Source organism: Puma concolor, chromosome D1 (assembly GCF_028749965.1).
Source record: "Puma concolor isolate L17-30 chromosome D1, mPumCon1.1.hap2, whole genome shotgun sequence".
Taxonomy (NCBI): Eukaryota; Metazoa; Chordata; class Mammalia; order Carnivora; family Felidae; genus Puma; species Puma concolor.
The window spans coordinates 77720187-77736781 of record NC_141676.1 but is presented as its reverse complement, the minus strand read 5'-3'; the positions used below and the strand labels follow the sequence as shown (position 1 = coordinate 77736781).

General features: G+C 39.5%; 1 protein-coding gene across 1 annotated transcript in view; it reads left to right on the top strand.

The window, feature by feature from the left end:
* SESN3 (sestrin 3) overlaps nt 1-16595 on the top strand; it is a 68844-nt gene that overhangs the window by 48207 nt on the left and 4042 nt on the right. Inside the window, exons 4-9 of the mRNA XM_086678609.1 lie at nt 1000-1182; nt 5104-5340; nt 5832-6006; nt 11990-12108; nt 12937-13127; nt 15763-15907. Of these exons, the coding sequence (XP_086534735.1) occupies nt 1000-1182; nt 5104-5340; nt 5832-6006; nt 11990-12108; nt 12937-13127; nt 15763-15907 (1050 nt within the window). The remainder of the gene's footprint in view (nt 1-999; nt 1183-5103; nt 5341-5831; nt 6007-11989; nt 12109-12936; nt 13128-15762; nt 15908-16595) is intronic.

The window sequence follows — 16595 nt, the reverse complement described above, 5'->3', positions numbered from 1 at the left end:
CCAAGTATCGTACTTGGTACAAACTAGTTAATGTTTCGCTGGGGGTGGGGAGAGAATTATAAATCGGGATGGTAGGCAGCAGGAGCGAGAAGGATAGAAAGAAACAGTGTTACAGTTGGACTGTTAGTGGAGAAAAAGAGGAGGGACATGGCCCAAGTGCCATGTGTTGAGAGTGTAGGAGAACAGCTGGGGAGTTAGCAGGCTAGTTTAACGTGATGATCCTGTTTATGCGCTCCCTGCGGTTTTAAACAAGAGAAGGGCAGCGTTCTGTGTTCTGTCGACTGATGAACACGCCTGAGACCGTAATTCCGGCTTCCAGTGTTGACGACAGTCAGGCCGAAGGCAGACTTAGAATGATCACAAACTAAGAGATAAACAAGATACAGAAAACAGAAAGAGCAAACAGTGCTATTTCGCTGAGAGGCAGTCCTGGGGAAGAGAGCTGTGAAAAGTCTGCTTTGCATGGATTTCCCAGGTTGGCGGTTTTGACTGCATAGGAAGGAACAGTGTCCGCCGGCTTTAGTCTTATCTCAGTAGGGCTGATGTGCACAGATAATTCTGAAATCACAGTTATCTTGCCGGGGTAAGAGAGACGGCCAAATTAGCCTGCCTTCTTGAGTGGGGAGAATACAAGTTAGTGAGCTTTTACTGTGTCTCAGGTAGAATATAGTTTATGTCACTTACCATAATGAAACGGACATGTATTTTCTTGACACAGCTAGAAAGTGGATTCTAGGTTGATCTGTGCCAGCTTCTGGATGAGGAAGGAATTGCCTTCATGTGACAAGTGTTTGCTTATACAGATACCAGCCACGTGTATTGAGTCAGGAATCTATGGCAGTATTGTGATAGAAGAAGTTTCAGAAGGAAGAGGAATCTGTAAGAAAAGAATTTACTGGTGTTAAAATTATTAAATGCCAAATAAATGATTTGTTTAGAAATAGCAGACTAAGACTTTTACCATGATGGTTCTGTCACCGAACTCTTTTTGTCTTTTAGGCTGCAGCTAGACATCAGTGTTCTTACTTAATAAACATGCATGTGGATGAATTTTTAAAGACAGGAGGGATTGCTGAGTGGTTGAATGGCTTGGAATACGTACCACAAAGACTGAAGAATCTTAATGAAATAAATAAGCTGCTAGCACACCGACCCTGGCTCATCACGAAAGAGCACATTCAGGTACCAAGTGCTGGGTTGTAAGAAGGTTTACTAATGATTCTAACTAAGAGCTTTTTTGTTTTGGGTTTTTTTGTTTGTTTGGTGTTGGTTTTTTTGTTTTTGTTTTTGCTTAAGACTTAGTTTTAAATACTTGCATATTAGAAATTTAAACATAGTATATCAGCATGTAGAAGAGATAAACGTAGAAAGTCTGTAATTTAGGTGCAGATGAATATGCCTCCTTAGGTAATCAGTAATTAGCTCTATGGGTACTTTAGTGAGTGGCCAAGAGAAAACTTGATTTCTGTTTTCAGGCAGGAGGTGGAACAAAGAAAATAAACTGGCAGTTTAGGATACCTGGGTTCTCACATGTTTGTGACCTTTAGTGAATTCACTTCTGTGGGCCTCAGTTCCCCCATCTGTAAAATGAGGGGCCTGGATTAAATGAGTTCTAAACCCTTTTCTGGTTCTTAACATTTCATAATTTTGAGATTTGCAAGATACAGTTTTGCAAATACAAAGTGATTTGCCAAGTGGTGTGAACACTGAAATGCTCCGTGGACCCACCAGCTTAAAGGAGAAACAGAAACAGAGTTGCAATTGACTAGAGCACTTGGTAGCAGAAAAGAGCTTCAGTGAGGCCATTATGCAATATCCCGGCACTGTGCTTGGCATTTGGTAACTATTCAGTACCTAGCAGCTGTCATCGAAATTACTATCAGAGAAGTCTTAGGTATTTAAAATCTCTGCTTCTAACGTATATAAATGTTCTTGGTTTTTTTGATACTCTTATTAGACTACATTTTTGTTAATTATTTCCCCAGTTAAACGAAGCGGAGCTTTGGTTATTCTTTATACTCGTAGCTTTTGAATATCTGTCTGGGAACACGTGAAAACATAATGCTGTCCTGAAGTTTATGTTCTGATTTGATAATGTGTAACTTAGATAGAAGAAGTAATCATTATTTTTATGCCATATGTGAATAACTTGGTGCTCTGTGGTTTGGTGGGTCTAAAAAGGGAGACCCTGCCCTTACCCATGCTTGGAATCTAGGGGAAGAAAGAAAGAGAGGTAATGACGATGATCACCTCACCGTAGTGTATGAAGGTATGAATAAAAAGAATGGGACCAGGAAGTTGCATGAAAGAGGTAACATTTGAGAGAGGTCTTGAAGAGTAAGTGGGAATTTTCAGGTAGCAGAAGGTATTCCAGACAGACAATGGAAACATTTTATGTTGGGAAAGTAGCCAATAGCTTTGGGTGACTGAATCAAAGGCAGGTTATGTGAGGTGGGGGTAAGAGATGGGAAGAATTGAGAGCATGTTGTTATGACACGGCAGATACTGTACTAAAGAATTTATGTCCTATCCTTAGAAAGCTGTGTTCTCCAGAGTCATGTTATGTCACCTCAGGGGTACACAAGGCAGTTCTTCAAAATGTTAGGAAATCGTGTATATGCACGCATGTGTGCACATGTATTCTCTCCTTAATCAGTTCCTCTACTTGTATATTTTACAATATTAGTAGTACAGTATATTTTTATAACTATATAAAATGTACTTTATGAGTATTTTTTTTTAGTATGTCTTAATTTATACGTAAATGTACGTGCTCTCAGGGGTTGGGCCCCTCCAACTGGCACTGTCAGAAGTATATGTGATCAAAAGATGTTGATCCTAGGGAATCCCTAGGATAAAGAATGAAGAACCATTAAAGGTTCTTGAGCTGAGTTGTAATATGAGTGTATGTGGTGGTGCAGAAGACAAATCACAAATGGTACATTTGTGTACCTAGACACAGGGGAGCCAGTCATAAAGCCATTGCCGCAGTCCACTTGAGAGATGACTTTTTTTTAAGCCCTGGAGAGATAAAGAGGAGCGATCACACTGTATGTAAGCAGTCTGCATGAGAAAAAGCAGGGCTTGCTGACTCATAGAATGTGAGGGTGGAGGGGCTGGGTGAGACAGGAGAATCAGTAAGGTTTCTACCTTCCTGACCGGGCAAGAGGCAGTGCCATGAGCGGGACGGCATACACGCAGCCCTGAGAATGGAAGATTGTGACATCCGTTTAGTGATGTCCAGTTACCGGAGGAAACACAGGTCTGTGACTCAAGATAAAGGATAGATTTAAAAAAAAAAAAAAAAAAAGATAAAGGATAGATTAGAAATAAAATCAGACAGTTATTTACAGATAAGTGAAGATCAAGTTGAATGAATGGCTGATCCTTCCGGGGAGATACTGCACAAGGAAAGGAGATCATGGGTAGAAGAGAGCATTTCAGAGGCAAGCAGAAGAAGAAGGGGGCTGGGAGGGAGATGGGGAGACATGCATCGCAGGGTAGACAGGGTGCAGAACAAATTAGTGAAAGTGCTGAAGGCAAGGGAGGTTAATTTCAAGGGAGGAAGTAAGGAAAACATAAATTCTACAGAGATCAAATAGGACACGTGCTAAAAAAGAAATAGATCTGCCCTGTTGGAGGTCATATGTGCCCTTAGTGAAAGTAGCTTCTGGAGCTTGCTTCAAAAAGCAGGTTCTAATGAACTAAAGATACAGAAATGAATGTGAGATGCGAATTTCGAGGTGATGAGTGTTGGCTGTCTGTCCTCTCAGGTTTAATAGTCTTGGAGAAGACTGACAAAGGCATTGTAAATTCTACCAATCCTTTTGGAAGTCTCTTTGGCAGCATTAGCAAAAGTCTTCACATCATAATTGCCCTAAAAGTCCTATTGGGAGTTGTTTCTAGAATATGAACACAGCTGTAGCATGAAGATGCTATTTATAATAACAGGTACACAAAAAAATTGAAGCAATTTGAGGATCTGACAGGGTATTCCAAGATGGAGAAGTAGTTCCATATTTCCACTGCCATGCGATAGATGGCCCACGCTTAACGTAAGACCGTGGAGCCTCGTGAAAATTGAACATGTCAAAATGTGAGTCCCCCCAAAATAGAGGTATCCTCTGATGACATAGTTATGCTTATAAAAATAAAATAAAATACATAAAAACTATATTAGAATGGTAGATTGTGATTAATTTTTCCTTTTTCCTGAGCCTTTGGTAATATATTAAATTTCATGTGTGTGAGTGTGTGTGTGAGTGAACGTGTGTGTGTGAGTGTGTGTGTGTGTGTGTGTGGTTAATGGAGAGTAAAGCAAAAGAGGTTTTGGTGGGGGGTTGGCTGTGAAGTGAGCAAAATTAAAGTTTAGGTTCGTGGGGAGCAGCAGGACACAGACATGTACCCCAAGCAAGAGAGCAAGAACACTGATGGGAAAGAATCCCCAGTGGATTGCCAGATGGAACTGGCTCTCGGAGAAAATGGGGATGGAAGCATCACTGTTTTTAATGGCTTCACTTGTGATTCCATCATTCAGCTGGAGGATGAAGTAAAATAACATACGAAACAGTGCTCTGAAACTTTTGAAGTTCTTATTCAAAGGTGAGGTATGGTTTCTATCATCTGCCATAGGCTCTTTCTCCATCAGGAAAGATATCTAAAAGACGACTAACAAAGTTGCCTTACTGAATTGGATTTTTTTGTGTGACTTTTAAGGTAAAAGTCTTTACCTAAAAACCTTAAAATGAATGGTTTTGCAAGATCATCTCTAAAGTCCCTTCTAGCTTCCGTGTTCTTTGATTCTCTGAAATATCTTATGAAAACCACATAACATGTAAAAGTGCTTTGGAAGCAGAAGTTCCATTGAGCGTATAAGGGATTTAGAAGAATCTGCCACAGAATTATATTGTTAGGTTTGACAGTTTAATGCAATATTGTTTGGCCAAAGCCATATCTTTATTATGTGAAACATTTTCAAAAGGGAGTTTTATGTTTGATTACTATAAATGGGCATAAAACTGGCGGATTTTTCATGCTTTCCAAAATTGCTTTGTAGCATTCTGTGATTTTCATTTTTACTCTGATTTGCTTTTCTCGTTTCAGAAACTTGTCAAAACTGGAGAAAATAATTGGTCTCTGCCCGAACTGGTACATGCGGTGGTCCTACTGGCACATTATCATGCTTTGGCAAGCTTTGTTTTTGGTAGTGGCATCAATCCAGAGAGAGATCCAGAAATCTCCAACGGATTCAGGCTAATATCAGTCAACAATTTCTGTGTTTGCGATCTCGCTAATGACAACAGCATAGAGAACGCATCCCTTACAGGCAGCAACTTCGGGGTCAGTTTTCTGAACTTTGTTTTTCTTTACTATTTTGCCTTTAAATTTCCCAATGTTAAAAATATCTAGAAAGAAATCATGGTCGGACTCTACAGGATATCATATACTTGAAATATTTTTGTACAGTTTCTCTTACTGTAAAAATGCAACCTGTACACGAAGTTCTGAATTGTCTTAAGAGGCTTTTAAAGCAAATAGATATTATTACAAATCATAAGGCTGCCTCATTTTTTAAAATAAACTATAATATATACCAAATGCTAGAATTCTAGATTAAATATATCTATACTTATCAATTTTCTGTGTTTGCAACTGAGGCAGAAACATCATACTTCTGAAAATGTCTGAAATCTGTCATTTGATTCCCTTTGGAGTTAAAACCCGCCTGAACTGTGCCCGTGCCACTGTACATAGTAAGGTGACATTGGGAGACAGAGACATGTACTAGAATAATTCTTAATAACACCCAACATGATCTTTCCTGGCTCCAGATTGTAGATTCTCTAAGCGAGCTAGAGGCCTTAATGGAAAGAATGAAAAGGCTTCATGAAGAAAGGGAAGATGAAGAGGCATCTCAGGAAGAAATGACCACTCGCTTTGAGAAGGAGAAGAAAGAAAGTCTTTTTGTGGTCTCTGGAGATACTTTTCATTCATTTCCTCATTCAGGTGTGCTTCTGCCCAAGCCCCCACTGTCTTTGCCCTTGACCTCCTGTATCCCTGACAGACCACCTTCGGTATTTTTCATATAGACATGTAGAAGTGACCCTGCGACCACCATGTTCCTCTTCTGTAGGCCTCCTCCTCCACCTTGCCTGAATGCTGGTGCTCTCCCGTTAGGTTCGTGCGTCTTTCAATGCACCCCAGGTCCAGCTGACAGGAACTTGCAGCTTTGCAGGACGCGCTCTGTCCTGCAGAAAATGTTATTAAAAGCAGAACAGTTGCTTAGAAAGTTAAGAGATACCTGATTCATTCTACTTTTGTGATGTTTTCAAGTGATAAGTGAAATCCTGTTTCAATAGATAACATTCTTATAATACATCTCTGCCTTTTTTGTGTGCGCGTGGGGAGCATGTGGGAGGATTGTTCTCGCACTGTTACTTTTCCACATTAGTTCTAAAATTACATTGTACTTGCGTTTGCAAGATTTCTTTGGAGAAATCTTCAGAATTTAATAAAAATGTATTATTTAGGTCATTTTCTTATATGGGATTTGGAGGAATTCATTCTCTTTTAAAAGGAGGAATTCATTCTGTATTAAAAGCTAGGCTTCTTTGCTCTAGTCTTAAAAATGTACTTTTTTTTCTAATACTCTCAGAGACATTGAATTAGGAGACTTTTCAGTTATGACTAAAAAAGATGTTGAATACCACATAGTAAATGTTATTAAAATAGCATCGACTTGGTAGAAAGCCGAAACCCTTCAAAGTCATCAATCTACATCACATTTTAAAAATAAGAGTTCCATTGATTTAAAAAATTTTTAGTCTTAAGCCCAGTCTCATAAATTCCAAGGGTAACTGATTTGGCCATAACTTGTTTGTTAAACATAACTTGCTTGTTAAACATAGCACTGACCAGTAGTTCTCAGAAGTTTTGCCAGAAAGAACAAAAACCCCTTTTATCATCTCCCCTGACGATCTTTTTTATGATAGATTTTATCCACCAAATTGAGTATGTTAAGTTCTAGTTTCTCAGAGCTTCTAAGCGGCAGGAAATCCCAAGTAAAGAAACATGGTGTTTTAGGTATTAGCTTAATATCCATTCTACAAACATGCCTTGAGTTCCCTAGATGGTCTTGGCACTATAGCGGGAGCTAAGGCTTTCAGGCTAAATAGGACACAACTCCTACCCTTTGGGAGCTCCCAGTGCTGATGGGAGAGAAACAATTTCAATATGTAGCAGAATGTGAACAGTATAGGAGCCTAGGAGAGGGCCCTGAATCCACTGTTGGTGGGAGAGGAACGTGCACAGAAGGGGCCCTACAAGACTTCCTCCAGCCATTTGGCTCTAAGAGACTTGAGTGCAAGGGGGTTGGTGGCAGTCAACTGAGCCAAGGCATGATGGTAAGGAAACAGGATGCCGGGCACAGGAACAAGTGGTTCTGTGTTGTTAGGGCAGAGGTGATGATGTAGGTAATGTCATCACATAAGCCGGGTAGGTAAACAGAGGCCTTATCGTGATGACCTTTCTAACCTTCAGGAGCATGCAGTCTGCCATATTTGGGACATTTTGAGCTAAGGGGTCTGGAGATGTCCAGTACACTGCTTCTCAGACTTTCACTGCATGTGAGTCCCTGGGGGAATCTTGTTGAAATGCCGATTTTGATTCAGTGAGTCTGGGCTAGGACCTGAGAGGCCACATTTCTAAAATTCCCCCAAGTCCTGTCAGTGCTGCCAGTCTGCAAACCACACCTGAGTAGGAAGGGGCTCACAGATGGTCTGAGGGTCAGGAAAGGGTTTGATTTGTGTGTTTGTTTTTTTAATTTTTTAAGTTTATTTATTTTGATAGAGCGTGTGCGTGCACACAAGTGGGGGAGAGATAGAGAGAGAATCCCAAGCAGGCTCCCACTGTCAGCACAGAGCCTAAGGCAGGGCTTGAACCCACAAACCATGAGATCATGACCTGAGCAGAAATCAAGAGTCAGATGCTTAACCGACTGAGCCACCCAGGTGCCCCCAGGAGAGGGTTTTAAACTTAGGATGAAATTTTGGAAGTTATAGGCATGTAATTGGGAGTTAAAATCAAAAGAGTTATTTATAAAAACCATCCAGAGAGAATACATGGAACAAAGGAAAATTATAAACTTAGGGTGAACCTTCTAGGTAAACCAATATTTTAAAATGTAAACATTTTTATTAAGGTTAGTAATATCTATTTGCTTTCAGACATTAACTTTTTTTTTAATTTTTTAACGTTTATTTATTATTGAGAGACAGGGAGATACAGAGCGTGAGCAGGGGAGGGGTAGAGAGAGGGGAGCCACAGAATCTGAAGTAGGCTCCAGGCTCTGAGCTGTCAGCACAGAGCCCGATGCAGGGCTCAAACTCACGAACTGTGAGCTCATGACCTGAGCCGAAGTCGGTTGCCTAGCCAACTGAGCCACCCATGGGCCCCCAGACATTAACTTTTAAGAGCCTCTCTAACATCACTAGAGCTTGAAGGATAAAAATATTTTATTTCTTTTCGTCGGTTTTGTTTTTAATATTGAAGATACATTCTGGACCCCAGCCTCTGCCTTCTTGGACCCTTGAGCAGGGACTTCTGCCTTCTGCAGTGAATTTTTACTAGCAAGTCTTAAATCCTAGCCAGAAATTATGTTCTAGTTTTGACAAGAGAGGCTGTATCATTTATAAATCATTCAGGGAAAGAAATCATTTTGTTGTTTACTCTTAACCATTCCCAATACCACATTTGCTAGTCCCACAAAGGTAACAGCAAAAGGACTCTGTACAATGGCTTATGGAGTCATTTTTATAACCTTAACCATGTTGTAAAATGGAAATAGAAATTTATATTTTTTCTGTAATGAATTTCTTGGTTTGACCAGTGTGATAAAGCATTCCAGATTCCATGTGGAGATTCTAAGAATAGCTTTTCAAGCCTTTTGAAGAAAATGTTTAAAATGTTCTACAGAGGTGGTATTCTATAGCTTGGTAACCGAGTTAACTAGCTTTTATTCTTTTTTTGTTTCTCAAGTTAGAAAGCCATCCCACTACTGTAATAGAGTGTTTTCTGTGTTCTGTTAGGGGCAGATGAATCCAGCCTGTGTGCAACATACTATTTCCTTTGAGTCTAGACTGAAATATTTGTTTTAGATAGAGTTAAAATTGGAGTTTAGATTTGTTGATCAGAGTACTAATTTTAACTTCTCGAAATAAATTTAGAGAAAAAGCATTTGTAGTTTGAGAGACCTTTGTACATTTCTTTCCGTGGATGAAATCGACAAACAGGTTTTGATTGACTCTTAATTTTATTTATTTTTTTAAATTTTTTATTGTTTTAAGTTTATTTATTTTGAGAGTGAGAGTGAGAGAGAAAGAGAGAGAGCAAGTAGGGGAAGGGCAGAGAGGGAGAGATGCAGAGAGAGAGAGAGAACTCCAAGCGGGCTTCGCACTGTCAATGCAGAGCCTGATGCAGGGCTTGAACCCACCAACCGTGAGATCATGACCTGAGCTGAAGTCAAGAGTCAGATGCTTAACTGACTGAGCCACCCTGGCATCCTAACTCCTAATTTTAAAATGAATAAAGGGATATTATTCATAGGATAAATTCTATCTTATTTGTTTAGTTACTCATTGTTTATTTAAAAACGTTGAAAGGCATACGACAACTTTGAAAATGCGTATGAGCAAAACAAAAACTAACATCACCATCAAATGAACCAGTTGTGTAATGGTCAACTCTGGTATCGGTATTTGCCAAATGAAACCCAACTGGTTGTGCAGTGTGGGTGGAAGGATCACGTCAGGAGAGAAACTGTTTTACACACTTTAGTTATCACTCACTGTTCTTGGTTTGATTTTACTTCACAACCCACAAAACTTCTCGTTTTCCTAGCACTGCAGTGATCGCTGCAAATTTTTAATTTTTTGCCTCGTTTCTATTGATTAGTCTGTGATGGACTGACTTAAGGAAAGCCTAACATCAATCGTAAATGTTAAGAGATAAAGGATCGAAAATGCCATTTTCAAAGTATTTCCATTTACCCGAAGAGAGTTGTGCAACAGGAGGAGACAGTGCAGTGGTTGTGGGTTGGGCGAGGGATAAGTCTGAGATTTTGTTTTAGAAAACGGAAAGTCACTTGAAAGCTTCAGATCAGATTACGTAGTCCAGGGTTTCCAAGTTTTCCACATCCTCCTAAATGAATCCGCATGGTATTTCTTACTGACAGTGGTGTAACTGACACTTAGTTTACTTTTTTCTTAAGGAGGGACTTCTTTTTGCATTAATGAAACAAACAAACAAAAAATAGATACTAAGTACATAGCATAGTACCTTGTATATAGTAAGTCCTCAACAAATGCCAGTCTCTTCTCATTTGGTATAATAAAGAAGTTAGGTAAGAATTTTAATATTTCCAAAGTTGGGTAGCCTGGATGCTTGATCTCTCCTGACATTATCAAGCACCCATTAGGCCATGGCAGTGACCTAAGGAAAGGTTAAAGCTTGTAAGGAAAGAATAATTATTGCTAGGATTTTCACAAAAGAACAGAGATTAAAGATAATGAAGGCAGTACTAATTGACCACATCTTCTGGATGCATTACTATAATTGCCCTTGTTTATTTAAGCTTCTCAAGACTGTCTGGTTAAGAATTAGTTTTTTTATGCCATCAAATTGTTTTAGGAGCTATTTAATATTTGTTTATTAGTTACTTATTAAGTATTAGATTTATTTGATACTGATTAAAATAACGTAATAAGAAAACATTGGTCTTTGCATGGAAGGAGTATTTTTTCTCTTATTTTGAAAAGAGCATGTTCACTTTCTAGAGTAGAAGGTAGTAAATAAAGGTAGCTCATTCCCTTTCAGTGGTTGAAATCGGAAAAAAGTATGAAGACAGACTAACCTAAAAAAAAAGTGAGTTAGAAGAGAATTGTTTTTACACCAAATGAACATGCACTGAGCATTTAAAATTTTTCAGTGGTGGGCTCCTGGGTAGCACTCGGTTGGGTGGGCATCTGACTCTTGACTTCGGCTCAGGTCATGATCTCCTGGTTTGTGAGTTCGAGCCCCACATCAGGCTCCATGCTCATGGTGTGGAGCTTGCTTGGGATTCTCTCTTGCTTCTTTCTCTCTCTCTCTCTCTCTCTGTCTCTCTTATTTAAAATAAATAAACTTTAAAAAATGAAATAAAATTTTTCAGTGGTAAATTTTTACTCTTATCAAGTATGCAGAAGCCAGCTGTCTTAAAGATTCTTGTAGTCTATCTTCCTGAATGCCACGTTTATAATATTTTAATCACAATCTCATCAACACATTGTTTACTTCCTATGATGCATGCAAGCTTTTTTTTTTTTATCTCCACATGCACAGGAAAGCACACATAGGTTAGGTGTAAAACTCAGTGAATTTTCCCAAACTGAATCTTCCTGTTTTAGCACCCAAGTCAACTAAGAATTATAACAGTGGTACCCAAAAAGGCCACTTTCCTCCCTGCTGAGTTCCCTTCCGAGGCCCTCTCCATAAATGCCGGCTGGTGAGCTAATCATAAACTACACTGCACTAATTTTTACCACGCACACATCCAGATGAAACACCATCAAATTTTAACAAAATCTACCTTAACTTTAAGCTCCACTGAAGTGGTCTTTTCCCTTCACCTCCTCTCTTTCCCTCTTCATCCCGCGTTGAGTTCAAATAACGTTTAAGCTTTATACTCCATTTATATGCGCTAGTAAAACTAGTGTATTGATCCTTTGCCACTGCTGCTTAGATATTTCAGTGTAGTCATTGTCTCGCCCAGACAACTACACTTACATGCTGATTGCCTCTGTTTTGGTAATGAAATTGTATCCAAAACTTAAGCCGTAAAGTCAATATTGTCACTTCAGAAATCCATGGAAAAGCTAAAAGGTGGAGGGAAATGGAACAGTTGCATTGATCTGTATAGTTTCCTTTATACTAGAATGTTCATTGTTGCCCTTAGATTTTGAAGATGACATGGTTATAACATCTGATGTCTCCCGATACATTGAAGACCCTGGTTTTGGGTATGAGGACTTTGCCAGACGAGGAGAAGAGCATTTGCCAACATTCCGAGCTCAGGTAGAAGATGCCTTTCGTTCAGAGGAACTAGAGAATAAATACTGTCCTCTAACTGTGAAATGTTGAAATGTAAATCCATTGACTTCTAAAGAAATTAATGGTCATTTTGATAGAGTCCGTAAATCCTTTTACGTAACCTTGTTTTTAGCCTAGTCTAATTTGATCTCCCAGTAGACAGCTTATTATTTTATTATTTCTATGTTTCCCCCTCTGAGAAAGCGAAAGGAATCTGTCTTGTTCAGTTACTTGCATTATTACATGGTAATTGTATAATGTTCATACCATTTTGTTTTTCTTGGAGAGGAGCAGGGAGGAAATCAAGCGATTAAAGTTCCATTTATAATAAAATGGCATTTTGTAATAAGATCACCCACCCACCGGTAGCTCTGGGCTCAAGCACCACCCTACTCCCACGCCTACAAAACGGAGCCACCATAGCGATATGGCTCCTAACAAGAGTGTAAGTTTGAATTAAGACAGACTCCTTGGCACTTGTCCACGTGATCTGCTGATTGTGTCACTGAGCAGCTTTGGTCACGTGGGAATATTCCAGCATTCTGGAAGGTGTTCTTCCAGATAAGGGTGTCGTTTGCATCCTACCTGACTACAGGAGGTGGCCAGAGTTCATCCCAACATGTCAAACCGTGGTCCCCACTGAGGAGGCACTCTCATCTACAGACCGATGTGAAAGGTTCTTCGTAGAGCTGTCAGCTTAGAATTAGAGTTGAAATACGTTCACGTACTTGCTTCAGTAATTATATTTAATAAAAATACACAGTGTAAATGGAGAGTGACCATTTTGCAACTGGATACAACTTCTCCTTTTAGGACTATACCTGGGAAAATCATGGGTTCTCCCTGGTGAACAGACTTTATTCTGACATTGGACACCTTCTTGATGAGAAGTTTCGCATGGTCTACAATCTCACCTATAACACTATGGCCACCCACGAGGACGTTGATACCACCATGCTGCGCAGAGCTTTATTCAACTATGTTCACTGTATGTTTGGAATCAGGTATGTTCGTTGTCCAGACAGTTTGGAACATTTCTAAATGAAAATTCTGGCCTGAGCCTCGCTTCTGTCTTCTTCAACGCTATATAGTACTAGGGAGAGAATATTACCTGTGGACTTCTGATTTTTAAAAATTCCTTCCATTTTAGAGAAGAACATCTTTCTTTGTTTAACTGTGGGGAATCTTAGCATGTACCTGTAAATACAATAATAAGAATTTATTGAGGAGGGAAAAAAATCAGTAATCATCGGGGGATAGGATGGGCTCAGACTCATTTTAAGAACCCTTCCTGTAAGAATCAGGGAGTTAAAAAACCATCTATTATGTCCCTTTAGCTCACTGTCATAAATGTTGGTTTGTTTGTTTATTTTTAAAAGAATAGTAATTAGGGTCTAAATAAAAGTAGGATAGATTGTGTCCTCGTAAAGATCATAGGAGAACACTGAAGTGAAACCATCAGTCAATATAAATTAATGGCCTCTAACTTTAGAAAATTGGCATTGAGAGAACAGTGAGTACATGAGCGAATGAGATTGAATGGGCTCATCAGGAAAGCTTTTTTGGGAGAATGTGCCTTTTTGAGCTGCGTTTTGAAGGCGTTTATGGAGATAGATTTGCAAAAAGAGAAGATTCGCCGTCATGAAGACATTCAACTTGACTCTACTGTATCCTTTCTGATGTAGTATCAGAAAGCCTTTATGGAATGGAATTAGACTGCAATTTGTTGAGCAAAGTATCTTCTGTAGTTTTAATTTACAGAAATTTTCCTGAAACATCTAAGAGTAAAGCATTCCACCTAGAAGACACTATTGTGATGGTAAATAATAACTGTGCTCTTTGCTCATTGACCAGTCCAGACAATAAATTATCACAGAACCATCACATTTTGAAACACACACATTATATCTACCTAATTAAGAAAAATAAATACTAACAATTTAATTCAATTATGATAAACTGTATTCAAGACACTAAATAACATATGTTATGGTGATTATATTTACCTGTTGGATACTACCCAAAAAAGCTCAGATAAAAATCTTTGAATACATATGTTTAACTAAGCATATTTTGAGGTTAAAAATGAACTGAAAACATAGAAGAGAAATCCCACAACCTCCCACTATTGCCTTTACCCTCCTGTCTGCCTCTGTGTCCCTTTACTCTGCTGTCTCCTCCCTCGTATTATGGATGAACTGTCCCCCTGTGCACTTGGGCACAAAATCTCATCTCCTCTCATTTAGGATCCCTATTCTAGGATAAAGGAGATGTGGTATATACATACAATGGAATATTACTCAGCCATAAAAAATAATCAGATCTTGCCATTTGTGACAACAGGGATAGACTTAGAGGGTATGATGGTAAGTGAAATAAGTCAGAGAGAGACAAATACCATATGATTTCACTTATATGTGGAATCTAAAAAACAAAGCAAAGAAACAGAAACGGACAGTTAAAGAGAACAAACTGATGGTGGGAGGGGGGCGGGGGTGTGTGTGTGTGTGTGTGTGGAGGGAAGGCCAGAATTGGTGAAGGGAATCAAGAGGTAAAACTTAAAGTTATAAAATAAGTAAGTCATGATGATGTAATGTTCAGCACAAGGAATCCAGTCAGTAAGATGGTAATAACTTTGTATGGTAGCAGGTGGTAACTACATTTGTGGTGAGCATTTTGTAAAATACATTAATGTTGAATCACTGTGTCATACACCTATAACCAATACAGTTGGTTGTCAACTGTAATTAAAAGTAAAACTTTGGGGTGCCTGGGTGGCTCAGACAGTTGAGCGTCTGACTTCAGCTCAGGTCATGATCTCGCAGTTCGTGGGTTCAAGCCCTACGTTGGGCTCTATGCTGACAGCTCAGAGCCTGGAGCCTGCTTCGGATTCTGTGTCTCCCTCTCTCTCTGCTCCCCTGCTCACACTCTGTCTCTCTGTCTCAGAAACAAATAAACATTAAAACAAAAAAAAAAAGTAAAAATTCTTCCTTCTCTCTCCTGCAAAATCAACTTTACCCTGTTTATTGGATCGTTCCCGTTAGTATGTAAACAATGCTGTTCCTTCTCTGATCTTTAAAAACAAAATCCTTTCTTCATCCTACTTTTCCTTGGCTGCTCCCAGTGCTAGGCGCTCAGCTCCTATCTGATCTGATCAGCCGGCGGCATCTGACACAGTGGATTAACTCCCTCCGCCTTGGAACCCCGGCTCCTGCCTTGGGGCTTTACATGTGCCCTGTTCCTCCTAGCCTTTGCTCAGATGTCAGCCACCCTACCTAAAATCAGCAGCTCCTCCTACCACAGGCTCCAATTTCCTTTTCTCTCCGAAGCGGTTAGCACCACCTGACATATTATGTGCTTGTCTTTTTTTTTTTTTTCCCTCTTTTCTCTCCAACAGGATTTCAGTTCCATGAGACCAAGGATTTTTTTGTTCAGTCTGTTCATCAGTGTATCACCAGTACCTAGAAGAGGACACGCAAAGCGCACGGCACATAAGAGGCACTCAGTGAATATCTGTTAGAACAGTTAGTTGATGAGCTGTTGGCATTTAAGTGCTAGACCATAAACCTCTCTTGAGGCAAATTGAGAAACCAGAAGTTTGATTTTGTCATTATAAAACTGTTGTCCTCCTGCTCGTAGGTATGATGACTATGATTACGGAGAAGTTAATCAACTACTTGAACGAAGCCTGAAGGTTTACATTAAGACAGTGACCTGCTATCCTGAGAGAACTACCAAGCGCATGTATGATAGTTACTGGCGTCAGTTCAAGCACTCAGAAAAGGTGCGTTGCATGACTGCACGTTCTGTGTGCCTTAGACACGTGTCCACTATCATTAGGAAGGACTGTGAAAAATTGCACGTGAAAGTGTTAATACAAGTTCGAGCCCCATGTTAGACTCTCTGTGCTCCAGCTCAGAGCCTGGAACCTGCTTCAGATTCTGTGTCTCCCTCTCTCTCTGCCCCTCCCATGCTCGTGCTCTGTCTCTCAATAATAAATAAGCGTTAAAAAAAAAAAATTAAAAAAAAAAAAAGAATATTTCTTTGGATGAAATACATAGGAATCATTACGTAAGATCTAATAAATGTTAAGGATCTTTACCAACATTGTAGGAGAAGAACTGGCCTTAAATCCTAGATCGTTTTGACCTGTAAGTCCAAGAATCTCCCATTTACACCACAGGTTCCCAGCTTTTGAGAGTAAGAAAATCCATTTAGGATCCTAATATTCACTAATTAACTCTGTGGCCTTGACAGAAAATGTTATGGCCTCCATACCTGACGGATTTTATGAAGTCTTTGGGCCAGTCACACAACGATAAATAACCCATTTTACTGCCTGTATCTCTTCTTTTTTAATTTTTTTTTTCAACGTTTATTTATTTTTGGGACAGAGAGAGACAGAGCATGAACGGGCGAGGGGCAGAGAGAGAGGGAGACACAGAATCGGAAACAGGCTCCAGGCTCTGAGC